General features: G+C 42.0%; 2 protein-coding genes and 2 pseudogenes across 4 annotated transcripts; all 4 read right to left on the bottom strand.

Annotated features, from left to right (window-relative positions):
* Positions 1-667: 667 nt before the first annotated feature.
* LOC146713935 (histone H1 pseudogene) lies at positions 668-1,449 on the bottom strand (annotated as a pseudogene).
* A 1,836-nt stretch (positions 1,450-3,285) lies between these two features.
* LOC146713934 (histone H2B 1/2) lies at positions 3,286-4,341 on the bottom strand. The gene has a single exon (XM_085450595.1). The coding sequence runs from the start codon at positions 4,296-4,298 to the stop codon at positions 3,924-3,926; it is 375 nt and encodes a 124-aa protein (XP_085306721.1). The 5' UTR covers positions 4,299-4,341; the 3' UTR covers positions 3,286-3,923.
* A 2,525-nt stretch (positions 4,342-6,866) lies between these two features.
* Positions 6,867-9,556, bottom strand: LOC146713933 (uncharacterized). 2 transcript variants are annotated; one of them, XM_085450556.1, is made up of 4 exons: positions 9,423-9,556; positions 8,709-9,126; positions 8,135-8,294; positions 6,867-7,071 (listed from the first exon to the last, which is right to left on the bottom strand). In XM_085450556.1, exons 2-4 carry the CDS (start codon positions 9,048-9,050, stop codon positions 7,055-7,057), a joined length of 519 nt encoding a protein of 172 aa, XP_085306682.1. In that variant the 5' UTR covers positions 9,051-9,126; positions 9,423-9,556; the 3' UTR covers positions 6,867-7,054. The 2 variants fall into 2 exon arrangements, with proteins under 2 accessions (XP_085306682.1, XP_085306681.1); XM_085450555.1 differs by lacking the exon at positions 9,423-9,556 and having other exon boundaries at positions 8,709-9,397.
* Positions 9,557-12,919: 3,363 nt separating this feature from the next.
* On the bottom strand, positions 12,920-14,258 carry LOC146713932 (uncharacterized; annotated as a pseudogene). The gene is made up of 5 exons (XR_014916412.1): positions 14,252-14,258; positions 14,114-14,124; positions 13,819-14,013; positions 13,654-13,730; positions 12,920-13,405 (listed from the first exon to the last, which is right to left on the bottom strand). The product of XR_014916412.1 is annotated as an uncharacterized LOC146713932 (transcript).
* Between the last annotated feature and the right edge of the window lie 570 nt (positions 14,259-14,828).

The raw sequence follows: 14,828 nt of genomic DNA, 5'->3' as shown, positions 1-14,828 counted from the left end.
TCTTCTTCAGCTGGGATATCCAAAGAATCGGTGAGGTCAAGAAGTAAACCTCAAGGCTATATTTTAAAATAACGGATTTTCCTGCACCCTTAATGCTACAGAATTCCATTAGTTCAAATGTACATGAATCAAAATGGTTATAAAATGAGTAATGAAATTAATACATGGTAAAATAAATAGCTGTATGAGTTCAGCTTGGAATTATGTGTCCTTGAAATGAGCCAGTGTAGGCTTTCAAAAAACAAAAGTAGAAGTGACACATATCTCATATATATATATAGATAGATAGATATAGATATATAGATATATAGATAGATAGATCTATATATATAATAACATGCATCTATAAATGTAATATTTTCAGTCACAATTGATGTTTTTTTAATAAAATACTCTAAAAATGTAGGTGAAACTTTTAAAGGTGTATTTCTTGCATGATAGTGTCTCATAGAAAAATGGCAAGTGTCTGTACTATGAAGGTGTGATTGTAAATGTTGAGTTGTTAATATTTGTATTCTTGTAGTTGTAGACTTGCTTAGACAGCACTAATGTGCACCATGATAGTAATCCAAGTTGTAATTGTAATGAGGACAAATGAGGGGGAAAAAAGTGTTTTAATAACATGGACGTTATTGTGAATGACAGAGTGGTGAGTGAGTGAGAGGAAGGAGCTCTTGTGTGTTGCTGTGGTGGCTCTGAGAAGAGCCGTTGTTGAGTGTGAGAGCGGTGTCAGCTCACTTCTTCTTGGCTGCTGTGGCCGCCTTCTTGACTTTGGGCTTGGCGGCCTTCTTGGCGGGGGATTTCTTTGTTGCGGGAGCCTTCTTGAGCACCTTCTTGGGGCTCTTTGCCACCTTCTTGGGGCTTTTGGGCGCTTTCTTGGCCGCCGCTGCGGGCTTCTTGGCCTTCTTGGGCGACTTCTTAGCGGCTGCGGGCTTCTTAGCTGCTGCTGCTGCCTTCTTGGGCGACTTCTTGGCAGCTGCTGCTGCCGGTTTCTTGGCTTTGGCCGCGGCGGGCTTCTTGGCTTTAGGAGCGGCTTTCTTCGCGGGCTTCTTAGCTTTGCTCTCAGTAACCTTCTTGTTCATCTTGAAGGATCCGGAGGCCCCGGTGCCCTTGGTCTGCACCAGAGTGCCCTTCGCTACCAGGCTCTTGATGGCGGTCTTGACGCGGGCCTTGTTCTTGTCCACATCGTAGCCTCCGGCAGCCAGAGCCTTCTTGAGCGCGGCTGCGGACACGCCGCTGCGCTCCTTGGAAGCGGCCACGGTTTTCACAATCAGCTCGCCCACGCTGGGCCCGACCTTCTTGGGCTTAGAAGCCGTCGTCTTCTTCTTCTTGGCCGCCTTGGCCGGGACGACAGCAGGTGCGGGAGCTTCCTCGGACATTTTCCTCTTTCGCGTCTGATCGAGATTCACGGTACAGTGATGGCAAGTCGGAAGCGCCACGCTGCACTTAAACGCATCATGAGAACCGTTGAGAGTGAAGGCAGCGCGCGCAGCTCTCGCGCGTGCCTCGCAATGCTTCATTTTGTGTTTCGTGTCTCGGGATCAAAGAGCTTAAAGTGAGTGTGTGAGCAGCACTGCAGGTCGACAGTGGAGCCGTCCACAGCGGGCTTGTGTCTCCTCGTACAGGCCTCGTGTCGGACTCTCGTGCTCTCTGCTCTCGGTTCGTGGAGCTCCCAAAGCTCAGTGACTCGGTGCGGAGCTCAGCGCTGCTCGGCGGCTTCTTGGGACTCTTCTCTCTGCTAAAACCGGTGGAGCCGCAGCAGAGCTCCGTAAAAAGCCTTTTCCAGCTGATACACATGTTTGTTCACACACTCAGAGTTAAAAGCAGCATCTGGTGAGCGCAGCTTTGGGACAAAGTGACGCTGCGAGCTCCCAGCAAACACACCGATGCTGCTGGAGGCCCACGGAGCAGCGAGACTTGTGTGACAGCTGCTCGCTTCTAACCAAAGCACAGTTTCACTCACATTGTTGTACATCAGAAGCTTCATTAGTGACCTTACAGCAGCTCGCTTCCACACTTTGGCTCTGATCTCTTAGTCTGCATTGACTCAGTTTCCTTCTACAGTTACTGACTCTACAATAAACAACAGCAGTGAATGAACACGTGACTACACACATCCACAAACTGATCACTGCGTATCTCAATGTGTAATACTCAATACCTGCTAAACACATCCAGCTTATCTCCCAGTTAAACCTCGTCTTGTTGACTCTACTAGTCAAACATATTTAATCATTTTATTCATAGTAATATTGTTGTAATTGTTTATTTTATCCTGCTCTGCCCATGTTGGTGAATTTCTCAGCTGTGGGACTAATAAAGCTCATCTCATGTCCTGGATAGCGACCTCAGTTTAATCTAGTGCCTTTAGTTATGCCCAGTATATCTCTGCTCTTCTTTCTGGAGGATTCTGTGATTCTTCCACCTACTGAAAAATGTGTAACCACAATTTTCTGTCCAAGACAAGTAACATGCTTAACAGCAGTTAGATTGAAGATTGCTTTGATGGAAATTCCTCTTCGGTCATATCTAGGAAAGCTTGAAGGACACAGCAGAGCCTGCCTGTGGCATAGGAAGTACAGGCAAATGCTAAAGATGTCATCCATCCATCCAACAAAACCCCACACACCACAAAAAGTGTATTAAGTAACGATACTAATTCATGCCTTTTGTAGTATACATTTTGGCACCAAATTAGCCAATTTTGGCGTTCCAATAGTCCAAACCACCCTTTATGTATCATAGTCTAGTTGTGTGTTTATAAAGTTAAAGTGCACATCATCAAGTCAGGTGGGTTTGTCATTTCCACCACGTGCAGTACAGTACACAGTGAAGCGAGAGCATGATGCTGCATGTAACTGAAACAGGACCACAAAAATTGCACGTATGGAGAAACTGCAACAAAACAAATACAGACGATTAAAACGATAGACCGTGCAATAGAAAGCTGCAACATCAATGTTGACAAGTTTTCTGTGCCACAGCATTTCAGTGTAATTAAGATAAGATAAGATAGAACTTTATTAATCTCTCGGGTGGGTTCCTCTGGGAAATTCGATTTCCAAAAAAAGCACAGCAACGACCGAAGTTACAGTTACAGAATTGTTTTTTTATTTATATATATATATATATATATATATATATATATATATATATATATATATATATATATATATATATATATACACACACACACACACACATAAATACAGAAACAAATATAAATAAAATATACAAAGGGGATAAATAGAATAAATAGGAATAAAAAATAAAAATACAAGTGAATTGCACATTTCAAGTATTGAGTCTATTGCACTGTTGACTATTTACAAAAAGTATTGCACAAGGTATTGTACAGTGAGGTGAAGAGGCACTACAGCTTAGTTGTTCCCCCCTCCTTTGTCCTCCTGTTTCCCCTCCCTCTCCCCTCCAGAGAGGAGTTAAACAGTCTGATGGCGTGTGGGACAAAGGAGTTTTTAAGTCTGTTGGTTCTTGTCTTGGGGAGAAGCAACCTGTCACTGAACAGACTCTTCTGATTGTTTATGGCCGGGTGCAGAGGATGCCTGGCATGGCATTGTCCATCAGTTTCTTTAATGTCCTTTTCTCTGCCACTGTCATTACTCAATTTTGCATATCAGGAACAATAGCGAAAGTGTGCTTGGAACTGTAACACAAGTGTCAAATACAAAGTCGCATTAATTCTGTTTGTAGCTAGTTTGTCTTTCCACAATCTGAAAACTGCAAAACATTTTAGTCGTCACGGTCAATGCAACAGATTAATACCACCCAGTGACACAAAGGTCCATATCCGCGATTCAAGCATTTGGCGACATATTAACTAGCGAGTGTGACAGGGAATTATGCTCGTCAGTTTAAAGTGTGTGGCTCTGAAAAGAGCCGTTGTGTTGGCGTCTGATGCCAGTTTATTTGGAGCTCGTGTACTTTGTCACAGCCTTGGTGCCCTCAGACACTGCGTGCTTGGCCAGCTCACCGGGGAGGAGCAGGCGCACTGCGGTCTGGATCTCCCTGGAGGTGATGGTGGAGCGTTTGTTGTAGTGGGCCAGGCGAGATGCCTCGGCTGCGATGCGCTCGAAGATGTCGTTGACAAACGAGTTCATGATGCTCATGGCCTTTGAGGAGATCCCGGTGTCGGGGTGGACCTGCTTCAGCACCTTGTACACGTAGATGGCGTAGCTCTCCTTCCTGGTCTTTCTCTTCTTCTTGCCGCCCTTGCCGGCGGTCTTGGTCACGGCTTTCTTGGAGCCCTTCTTGGGCGCCGACTTGGCGGGTTCAGGCATTTTCTCTCTTCAATACTCTACAGCAACGAATGAGCTCCGTGGCTGAGAGCAGCGCTTTTTATACAGGCTGTATGCTAATACCACTGCGCGGGCCCTCGGATCTCATTGGTGGAGCCGCACAGTGGGCCGGACGTTGTGTTGGAGGGAGTTTGTGAACTGTGCTGAAACAGGCGCGCATCTAACAAAGACAGTGGGCTGTGTGATTGTGTCCTCGTTTGCTGAGACAGTCATTTGTTCTAAATGAGCAGTAAATGTATTTCCAACTAAGCAAATCGCTTTGGCTCTGCACAGTTTTAGTTAAGTTCAATGTCTCACTACTGCACACATGACACTGAACCATTCACTTTTTTAATTATCTGGTGTTCATATATTTTTTTAGCCGTTGATTTTGAATTTAAATTAACATTAAAAATCTTAAAAAGGAGGAAAAAGAAGGTGCACTTCCACCGGGAGGATCAGTGTCTGAAGCAGCATGTTGTTCGTGTAGGATCATTTTCTGTGGGAGAACACAGACATGACCCTTGAATTAGATTGGTAGATGACCGTTAGATTAGTTAATGCTGGCAACACTTTCACAACAACGAAATAGTTATGGTGTGACAACACATTCATTTAGTAGCCGAGTGTGTGTAAGTGTTACCGAAATGGTTTATGTATAAAAAAGATTAATATTTGCTTCCAGCAGTTAAAATATTTTTTTCGTTGTAATTTGATGTGGTTCATATTGTGATGCAGGGCTGAGCTGGCCATCGGGCATTTGCCCAGTGGGCCGCTCGTGATTTTTTGTTTTTATGGGCTTTTCTTCCTCATACTCTCAGGGTCTCTGGATTTTCCCATTTCTCTGGATTCTGCCCGATCACTTCTGTGATAAATACAGTATTGTGTGTGTATAGTTTCATTCAGTTTATTCAGTCTGCTTTTGGGTCCTGCCTTCATGCGAACTCTGGCTAATGGAGTTGTCAACGTCATCCTGATGTTTGTCAAGCCTAGAAGTCCATCTGATTTAGAAACTGAGGTAACTTGCACAATCCTTTGTCGTGGAATTTTCAGATAAAATAAAGTCTGCAACACAAAAAGTGCTGTGGTCAAGCTATTTATTACTGCATGCATATTGGAGAGGGAATTCATTGTTGTTCTTATTGTGATGGTGTAGTTTTTGTTGTGTATGAGATGCAATTATCTTGGCACAAAGAACCATTTTTTGTTGCATCGCTATTTTCATGATGTTTAGGTGTGATTATCAGCAGCTGTGAGGCCTGCTTTTGAAAACCACGCTGCTTAAGTCATAGACTGACTGTTATTAAAAATTTTCCCAAATTATATTATATATATTCAGATTCAGCCTCACTGTCTGAAGAAACATCCCTTCCCGTTATCAGACCCTTACATACTGAGCTGGACTAAAGTGAACTACGCCATTGCACTCCATCACCTTCTTTATGCCACAATGCATATTTGCACACCTGTCAATTAGCTTTCTTAACAGTGTGACAAAACATTACCTGTCCTTTTATTAACTGCACAAGTAGTGCTGGTCTGTAAGGACAAGAAGAGGATACAGTGACAAAAGGAGCTGTGTGAGGCTGCTAAAGGCAGCGGATCCCTCACCAGCTGGATTAAAAAGACCACAGGCAACAATAACATGAGATCAAAACTCCAGACATCCAGAGGCCCCCAGAACACAAGAGACCAAGGAAGACCAACCCCAGTCAACACACATATGTGGGGCCCAAATAGGGAGCAGCAGGGCTAATATTTGGGGCCCACTTGGGAAACCCAACAGGGGTCCAGCTAATTTTGTCCTCAGTTTCCATGGTGGCCCCAAATGTGTTTTCCTAGATGGGTTTATGCTGGGTCCCAGATAAGCCCCAAATCAGGCCCAGTTGAAAAAAATATGTGGGGCCCAGATGGGTAGAAGCAGATCTGATATTTGGGGCCCACTTGGGGTACCCACCTAGGACCCAGCTAATTTTGTCCTCAGTTTCCATGGTGGCCCCAAATGTGTTTGCCCAGATGGATTATTGATGGGACCCGGATGGGCCCCAAATCAGGCCCAGCCAACAAATGAGTATGGGGCCCAGATGGATAGAAGCAGGTCTGATACTTGGGGCCCACTTGGGTTACCAACCTGAGACCCAGCTATTTTTGTCCTCAGTTTCCATGATGGCCCCAAATGTGTTTGCCCAGATGGGTTAATGATGGGTCCCAAATCAGCCCCAGACAATAAATGAGTATGGGGCCCAGATGGATAGAAGCAGGTCTGATACTTGGGGCCCACTTGGGTTACCAACCTGAGACCCAGCTATTTTTGTCCTCAGTTTCCATGATGGCCCCAAATGTGTTTGCCCAGATGGGTTAATGATGGGTCCCAAATCAGCCCCAGACAATAAATGAGTATGGGGCCCAGATGGATAGAAGCAGGTCTGATACTTGGGGCCCACTTGGGTTACCAACCTGAGACCCAGCTATTTTTGTCCTCAGTTTCCATGGTGGCCCCAAGTGTGTTTGCCCAGATGGAATTTTGGATAATGTAAGTAAGCTATAATTTAAATCACCTGTACAACAAAGCCAGTTTATCTTTTTTATTAATACTGATTACTATGAAATTTTAAAACAGTATGCTTTTTTATATAATACATTTTTTGTGTGGAGAACATGTTGACAAAAATGTCCACAGTATACACAAAACAATAACAAATAAATGTTATACAGTTTAAAGGAAAAACAAATGCAGCAAACCACAGCTTCTCACTCATTCACCAATCCATTGGTCCTGAAAGAAATAAAAAAAAAAAGAAATTAGTGCATTTTCACAAACAAAATCAGATTTGCGATAGTACTGAAGTTGTTTTGGAGGTTGTGCTGTTCAAGTTGTTTGACCTCCTACATTGAACTCTTTGAAGACCATGAGTATTCATGGAAACAGAAAAGCTATTTACAAAATGATTTACCAAGTAGGCACTCAAAAATTAAATTAATGTGAAATATTTTACCTTAAAACATTTAAGACAAATGTTTAAAAGATGTCTACATAGTTACAATGATAACTGGTGTTGTGGGCTGTCTCAGTGATTGGCACAGAGCTTAGAACAGGCAAGTGGTTAACCAGTTTTTTGCATGGTACAGCACCTCATAATGAACACAAAACAAAATAGTAAAATGTAACAAGGGCTACATCTACCAAGGAGAAAACAGATTCCACTTCTTGAGGTGTGTGCCAGGCGGGCGCCAATAATTTTCATGTAAATCAAAAATAGGGCCATCAGATAAATCAGTGTGTTACTAATTACACTGGAAAAAATAGAGGCTGGCTCTGGAGTTCCTGGAGCTTATTCACATTCTGTGAGCAACCAAAAAACTGTTTAGTGAGAGACTTCTTCAAGTATGCTACAAGCCAGAAAGAAACGTGGTCATTCCTGCCAGCAGCCACCAACCTCCAGAACAACATGAGCTGATGGTTTCATCTCCACAATTTGTACAGTCTATCTAAACCACGTGTCAAAGTCAAGGCCTGCGGGCCACATCCGGCCCGGCATACATTTATATCCGGCCCGCAAGATCATTTTATATAGATGTACTATTATTGTTATGCATGGCCCGGCGATATGAGGCGCTAATAATATACAAACTACAGATCCCATAATGCACCGCTGAAGCCTCCTTGCTGACTGCTAGGCTAACTGGGAACATTCCCGCGTCAATCAAGTCAAACTTCTGTTATTGCGAAGCTAGCCGCTCACAATGGTGGAGAGAAAAGTTGATTCTGAATGACTGCAGCTGTAGTGAGCATCCGTTATTCAAACATCAACAAAATATCTTACAACTAATGAACTTACCATATAGCACTTCAAAAACTTTAAGCCCTCGAAATTCCCGCTTTCCATGGCACCCAACGAAGTTATATTGCCTGGAAAGAGCATTGTCCATAATGAAGGCCATCATTCTTCTTGTGGCTTCATCAACAGTGCTCCCTCTGATCTCTGCCACAACAGAAACCTTAGGACACGCAAGGACAATAATTTTACTGACAGTAGTACCATCAGTCACACCTAAAAGAAAGCAAGCACAGCTACACAGTAATTAGGCTCTATAATATTGATGCTAATTGACTGAGAAAGAGTTAGGTGTCAAAGTCAAACACTGTCTGATGTGAATGCAAAGAGCTAAATGATTCACCAAAAGTAATTTCTTAAGTTTTGGGTTTGGCATGGCACAACTTATAACTAGGTAATGTTTGGAGAAGTTATTTTATTAACAAAAATAGCAACTTTTGTTCAGCTCTCCTCCCACTCCTTCATTGCACTGACCATGTTCGAACAAACAGCAACTTTCCTTGATCATAACTGCATGAAACACAGACTGATTGAGGCATTAATCATTGAATATTGTTATTACATCATTATTATTTACCACTTCTTTTAGGAAGACAGGGTCTGCCAGTTTTTGCTCCAGTGCTGCCACATCTGCTACTGTCCGGATGGGAAATACAGCACCCTCGGGTAATACTGCAGCAACTGGTCCATCACGTTGTGTAAGGAGAGACTGTAGCATTCGACTGTGGACCCTCTGAGTGTCCTTAATGTCTTCCAGGAGGGTTAGAACACGTACAAACATGCTCGTATTGGTGGCTTGTAGAAGTTGTCTTGGAACTGGTTGTGAAACCACAGGTGAAGGAGTTGAGGGTTGTAGCGGCTGAACAAATGGATGAGTGATGTTCAGGAAGTGAGTTTCACTTGAATGTCTATTCTCCATTGCTGATGGTGGTGAGGTCTCTGGCTGTTCCGCAGTGTTGTCCCAATCCTCATCAGAGCTCGACGGGATCACTGGCCTTAAAACAAACAAACAAACAAAATACAACAAACATACACACACAAATAAATAATAATCCAAACACATAATTTAGGGTACTGGTTAGTCCTACAAACTAAAAACATTAATGTATATAATGGCATCAAAAAAAAAGTCTAAAACAATTTTTTAAAAGTCAACAAGTTATAAAGCGCTATTTTGAAATCATATCTGAACCTGATGAGCAGCAAGGGTCTGCTAAAGAAACTGTCAGGTTTTTTTTCTTCTTATAATCTCAATAAATTTTTGCTTTTAAGGTGTTTTCAACACAATTACCTCCTTTTCCGCTTCCCTTTCCCAATCTGCTTCCAGAATCCAAATAAATTCCACCAAGGAAGGTTTCTAATGGGAAGCAGGAAATGCTGTCTAAAGGGCCAAACTTCCGTACATCTTGAGCTAGGTGTATTAAAGAATGTATATTATAACCAACAAAGTCAAGACCATAAATCAAAGCAAAATCTTTCACAAACTGCTTCAAAACATCCTCTGCATAATCACAGTCAGTTATCAATATACAAATCAGGACTTAGAAGAATTCTTGTAGATACAGATAACAGTATAAAGTATCTATACATTTGGCTTGGTATATTATTCAGTAGAACTGGGCTTGTGTAAAGCAAAACTTGTCTCAATTCAGTTGCTTTCTACGTGCTAATTTCAATGAGAGACCTTGGTTTTCTTGCAAAACTTTAAGGAAGATATTGCCTGACAGAAACCATGAATGCTGATATCAGTTAGAATTTGCATAGACTGTCTGCATTTTCGGGGACTTTTTAACCAAAGATAAATAAGCTTGCGCATTACCCCCATATCCCACACCCAGCTCGTTCAAAGTGACACCCCAACCTGGTGCTCTTTGTTGGCCATAGCACAAAGTTTCATCAGTCCTTTAGTCAACATAAATTTCATGATAACATAATCTTTAGCATGTTCATCGCAATCGTAGTGCTCTTCCTCAAGTGTTTTATTCTCAAAAGAATCAGAGTACAATATTAAGTCCTGATGATGCTCTGACTCATTTTACTGTGAAACGAAACTAAAATGTTCAACAACTTTCTGAGCTCTTTGTCCTCTGAGATTGCTCCATTGCTTTCTGAAAGACAGCTCACAGATTCTGAAGCTCCAGGTTTCATCACTCTCCAATCAAAATTAAAAATTAACTGAACCAGCAGCAAAAGAAGATCCAAACTACGCTTCACATTTGATAAATACTGTCATTAATTCCCTCTTCCTGTCTTGTTTCCACCACGATTGAAAACAAAACAAAACAAAAAAACAAAACATCATACTTCTTGCACAGCTCTCTCGTAGTATACTTCAAGAAAAGTTTCCCCATCTGAAATATGTTTTCCACATTATTCCCTTGCTTATTATACATCAGTGTACAGTTGTGCTTAGTGCTGTTGTCAGTTGTTTTTTGTGCCAAATTGCAAAAAACTCACCTTGTTCACTATTAAAACCTCTAAAAAAAATTTCTGTAACTTTGCTCTGCTTTACTTCAGCAGCATCAGGTAATGTTCATATATTGATTCATGGTTTTCTTCAGTTTTTGTTCAACTGCAGAATATTTCTAAGGCTATCTGATTTAAAAAGCCACTCCAGGAAAATCTCCTTTTTTCTGTGTTTTATCCTCAGTTACTTTGGCATAAAGACATCTGCTGTGATGCTTACACCAGCCTTAAAAGCCTTAAAAACACGGACTACACTGCCCATGATGCTACATTCTTTAGAGCTATGCTTGTAGCATTCTGCCTGTTAGCTTAGCACAACAACAACGAAAAGGCGCTCTCTCACCCAGGAAACACGCAGTCGCAGAGAGAGAGAGCGTCGCCCTGTAACCATGGCAACCGTAACGCTGCCGCCTGGAACAACAGAACGTAGCTGTCAAAGAAAACCCAAACAGTCCTGACCCGTAACAATATCAAACAGGAAAGTACCGCAGTGTAATCCGTTTATTTCAACAAAGTAACTGTATTCTGAATACCACCTTTTTAAACGGTAACTGTAACGGAATACAGTTACTCATATTTTGTATTTTAAATACGTAACGGCGGTACATGTATTCCGTTACTCCCCAACACTGTCCATAAGTTACTGCAACATGAACCTCTCCACTCGACCTCCCAGTAACAGCGACCACTTAGACTGTTGGTACACAGTAGCTGAGGCTGATCAAACCTAAAATCATGATCAGGATACAGCTGGTCTTCTTCCACATGTGTCACCTCCTTGTTGTTGTCAGTTTGAGGTTCCTGTGTGCTGTGTTTGGATCCAGCGTCAGATCAAAGAAATCTAAAAGGGCCAATAAGACACAGTGCATAAACACTTAACTCTAACAACTCATTAGCAAATTATTAATTAGAGCCAATGTGTAACAGTAAATGTGGACCTCATATTTTGTGGTCTGTAGCTTAAAAATTCAATAATGCAGGCAGTGTGATGATGAGTGTTAATGAGAAAAAAATAAATCTTAAAAAACAAAATTATCAACAATACTTATTTGAAAGGGAAGTGACTAAAGCTATAATTAAACAGGCTTTGTATTTACATTCACTTCACATGTATTAATAAATACAGCTAATAAATCAAAAACACACTTACATATTTTTAGACCTGGTCTTATCCACCGACCAACCAACTGTTTGCAGTAGCATGTATGCTGTCAAATTACCAGAACACAGCATTAGTTTAAAAAAATGGGTTAAGTGAGACAAGATGGATTTTTCCCAAGACACCAGTGCCAGTAAGTAACTTATGGAAAAAGACCTGCAGCTGAGGCCACTACAGTTGCATTTCTTCCTTCTCAGCTGACAATACTTGATTACAGAACTGGTACTTGGGTGCTGATAGTTGAGTTCCAGTTATTGATAATTCTACTTCATTGCAAATGTTGAATGTTAATAATACTGTTTAATTATAATACTATATTACTATTCAGATTCAACAAAATTGTTTATCAAAATTATAAAGTAAATCACTAAATCATTTTAAAATTATAAGTGACATTGAGCTTTTGTAACATCAAAAATACCATTTGTCATTTTCTTCATTCAGTTGTCTTATTGTCTAAATGTATATCAGTATGCTAGGCATGGACTTTAAAATACTTACCATGTAAATAAGTTCTGGCCAAATTCAATGTTTTAATGTGTGTTTTTTTAAAAAAAAGAAATTGATGCCATTGCTTAAATAACAGTTTATTGATTTGACAACAAAAAATTCATGAAATACATTGCAAATAAAACATCAGTTATTTTGTTCCAGCCAGCCTGAAGGATCTGTTTTTCTGTTCATTTTTCCAAACACAGGTATCTTGGCATATATATGTACAAAAATAAGTAGTCAGCCTTTTCTCTGATTGCATTGTGCACATCTGTATCCATGTATATTCTTTGCACTAGGTAGTCCCACACAACAAAGTCACACCACTGCATCCCACTGATGAGCAGTTGCCCCTGCACTTGCCAGTAATATGTGTGGCTCTTTTTTTAGTTTAGGGGTACCACGTTCCATTTGAACATATTTGCAGTCAATAAAGTTTTGTACATTGGGACATTTGAATTCAATGAGGCCAAACTGGGGGTATTCATTGGGGTCAAAAACAACACCATCAGGAGATGCAGCAAGCCAGGGGGCAATGGGGTGAATGACCAGACCACAGGGTGAGTAGTTAACATTCATTAGCCTACTATACTCTGGTGCTATTGCATGCTCCATCTCAGTTCCTCTCCTCATGTCTGCTGTCTGCCTTGTTCCCTTCAATATACGCTCTGCTAGTGACTCTGCCGAGCTCTGGCCTCTGACATGACACACCTCCCGAAACCTAAAGGCAGTCACTCTGGGCCTGCGGAGCTGATGCCACTCAGACAAAGAGCTTTGCTCACATGTAGCTTCCTCTATTTTGTGAGCCATTTCCAGAGTTACAGACAAGTTTTTCAGATGCAGAAGCTCTTCTTCTGAGCACACAAACACACAATCTGATGGCAAGATGTCGTACCCCTCCAGAGGCAAGTGCGATGTTGGTGGTGCATCACGCTGTAGTGTGATGTACCGGGTTGTCAAAACCGGCTGCTGATATGACAGAAGACTGCCCCCCTGCACCAGCCCAAAGGCACTTTCCACAAGGGGCTTGTCAGGTCTCATGTTCATTGTGTCTCACAAGTGGCCTGTCCTCAATATTAAATTTTGCATATGCTTCCGTTATTCTGAACAAGCAGGGATCTGGTAACGGACCCACCATGCCTCTTTAGAAGCCACTCCTAAAGAAAACATCAATGACAATAATGTAAGGAAGAAGGTTGTTATACTGAACAACAACTAAACTAAAAGGTGTAAAACAGTGGTGCATAAGTTAGAGACTGGGATGTATATGTACATGACTGAGTAGGCCGTCTTCAGAAAGTGTAATGTTGTATGTAAATTAATACCTATTCTGACACATGTATGTATGAACAAATAGCAACATGCATTTGTAACACAGGAAACCAAATTTTACAAATCTAATTACCATACTCCAGTCTGGGCCATCCTATTTGGTACCGGCTTAGTGAAGATCATGGAGTTGATGGGTCCTGGTCTCACACCCTAACAGAAGACACATTTACTATGGATGGTGTTGCTGTTCATATGTAAACATGGACTAATTCAAAAACTTTAACCTCATTTAAATTACCACTGTCCGTGGCTTGTGCCATTGCTGTTCAGATTCCGTGCAGCTATGCACAGGGGGGACGACCGGCACTCTGAGTTGTGAGTAGTGTGCTGTTTGGAAGAGCAATGCCACTGTGTGATTGCACATAACAGCGCCTGCCACACAGGAGCACTGGCTATGTGTCAGTATCACCAGCGATGAATCCAGAAGCTTAATCTAAGAAGAAAGAACAAAAATTTAAAAATGTAACATCTTCGTGGAAGAGCCAAACAGGAACATAGTTCAGTGTTATGGTTACTGACCCCTACAGGCTTACCCTCCTGAATGCTTAGTGTTTCCTTCTCTCCCTATTAAAACAACTTAACTATCCTTGAAAACTGTAATAATTGTGTATATTTGCAGTATTAACTGTGATTGGTTCTGAGTCGTTCACCCACACAGCTGCCCACTTAACTGGACATACAGACTGTATTACTGGCAATCAGGTCAGTGGTTACCTTACAATATGCTGGAGAAAAAAAACAGCTTTATTTCCTCTTTTGTCCAGTTTCACATGTGGATCCTCCCTGACGGTGTGTTCACACCGAACGCGATGGACGCGAATAGAGCGTCAGGTTTACATGTAAAGTCAATGGAAAGGCGCGATGACGCGCGATTGCGGGTCCCGCGAAAATTCGGAAGCAGATTTGCGTCGCGAAAACGCCAAAACGCGTGAAACGCGCGTCAGTGCAGCGCGTCTGGCGCGTTTGACTCGCGAATAAAACCACGCGCGTGAGTTTTTGTGTTGCATTTTGTGCATACGCGCGTTTCGCGTCTACCGCTCGAGTTGGAAAAATCTGAACTCCAGCGTCAAATCGCGCCGCGACAACCAATCAGGAGCCTGGTGACGTGGCTGTTACCTAGGTCAAAGGGGCAGATCCAGCCAAAGCCTTTCATACTTCAATGGAGGGGAAGGCTAATCAATGCGGTAGCAAACAACTCGGAGCTGTACAACACCAGCTGCTTTCAGTACCGAGACAGGAATAAAAAGG

The sequence above is a fragment of the Copadichromis virginalis genome, linkage group LG3, assembly GCF_057382275.1.
Source record: "Copadichromis virginalis isolate Kocher_CV1m ecotype Utaka linkage group LG3, C_Virginalis_male_GT1.1, whole genome shotgun sequence".
Lineage (NCBI taxonomy): Eukaryota > Metazoa > Chordata > Actinopteri > Cichliformes > Cichlidae > Copadichromis > Copadichromis virginalis.
The sequence above is the reverse complement of the archived record's forward strand: the minus strand, read 5'-3'. Positions and strand labels throughout refer to the sequence as shown.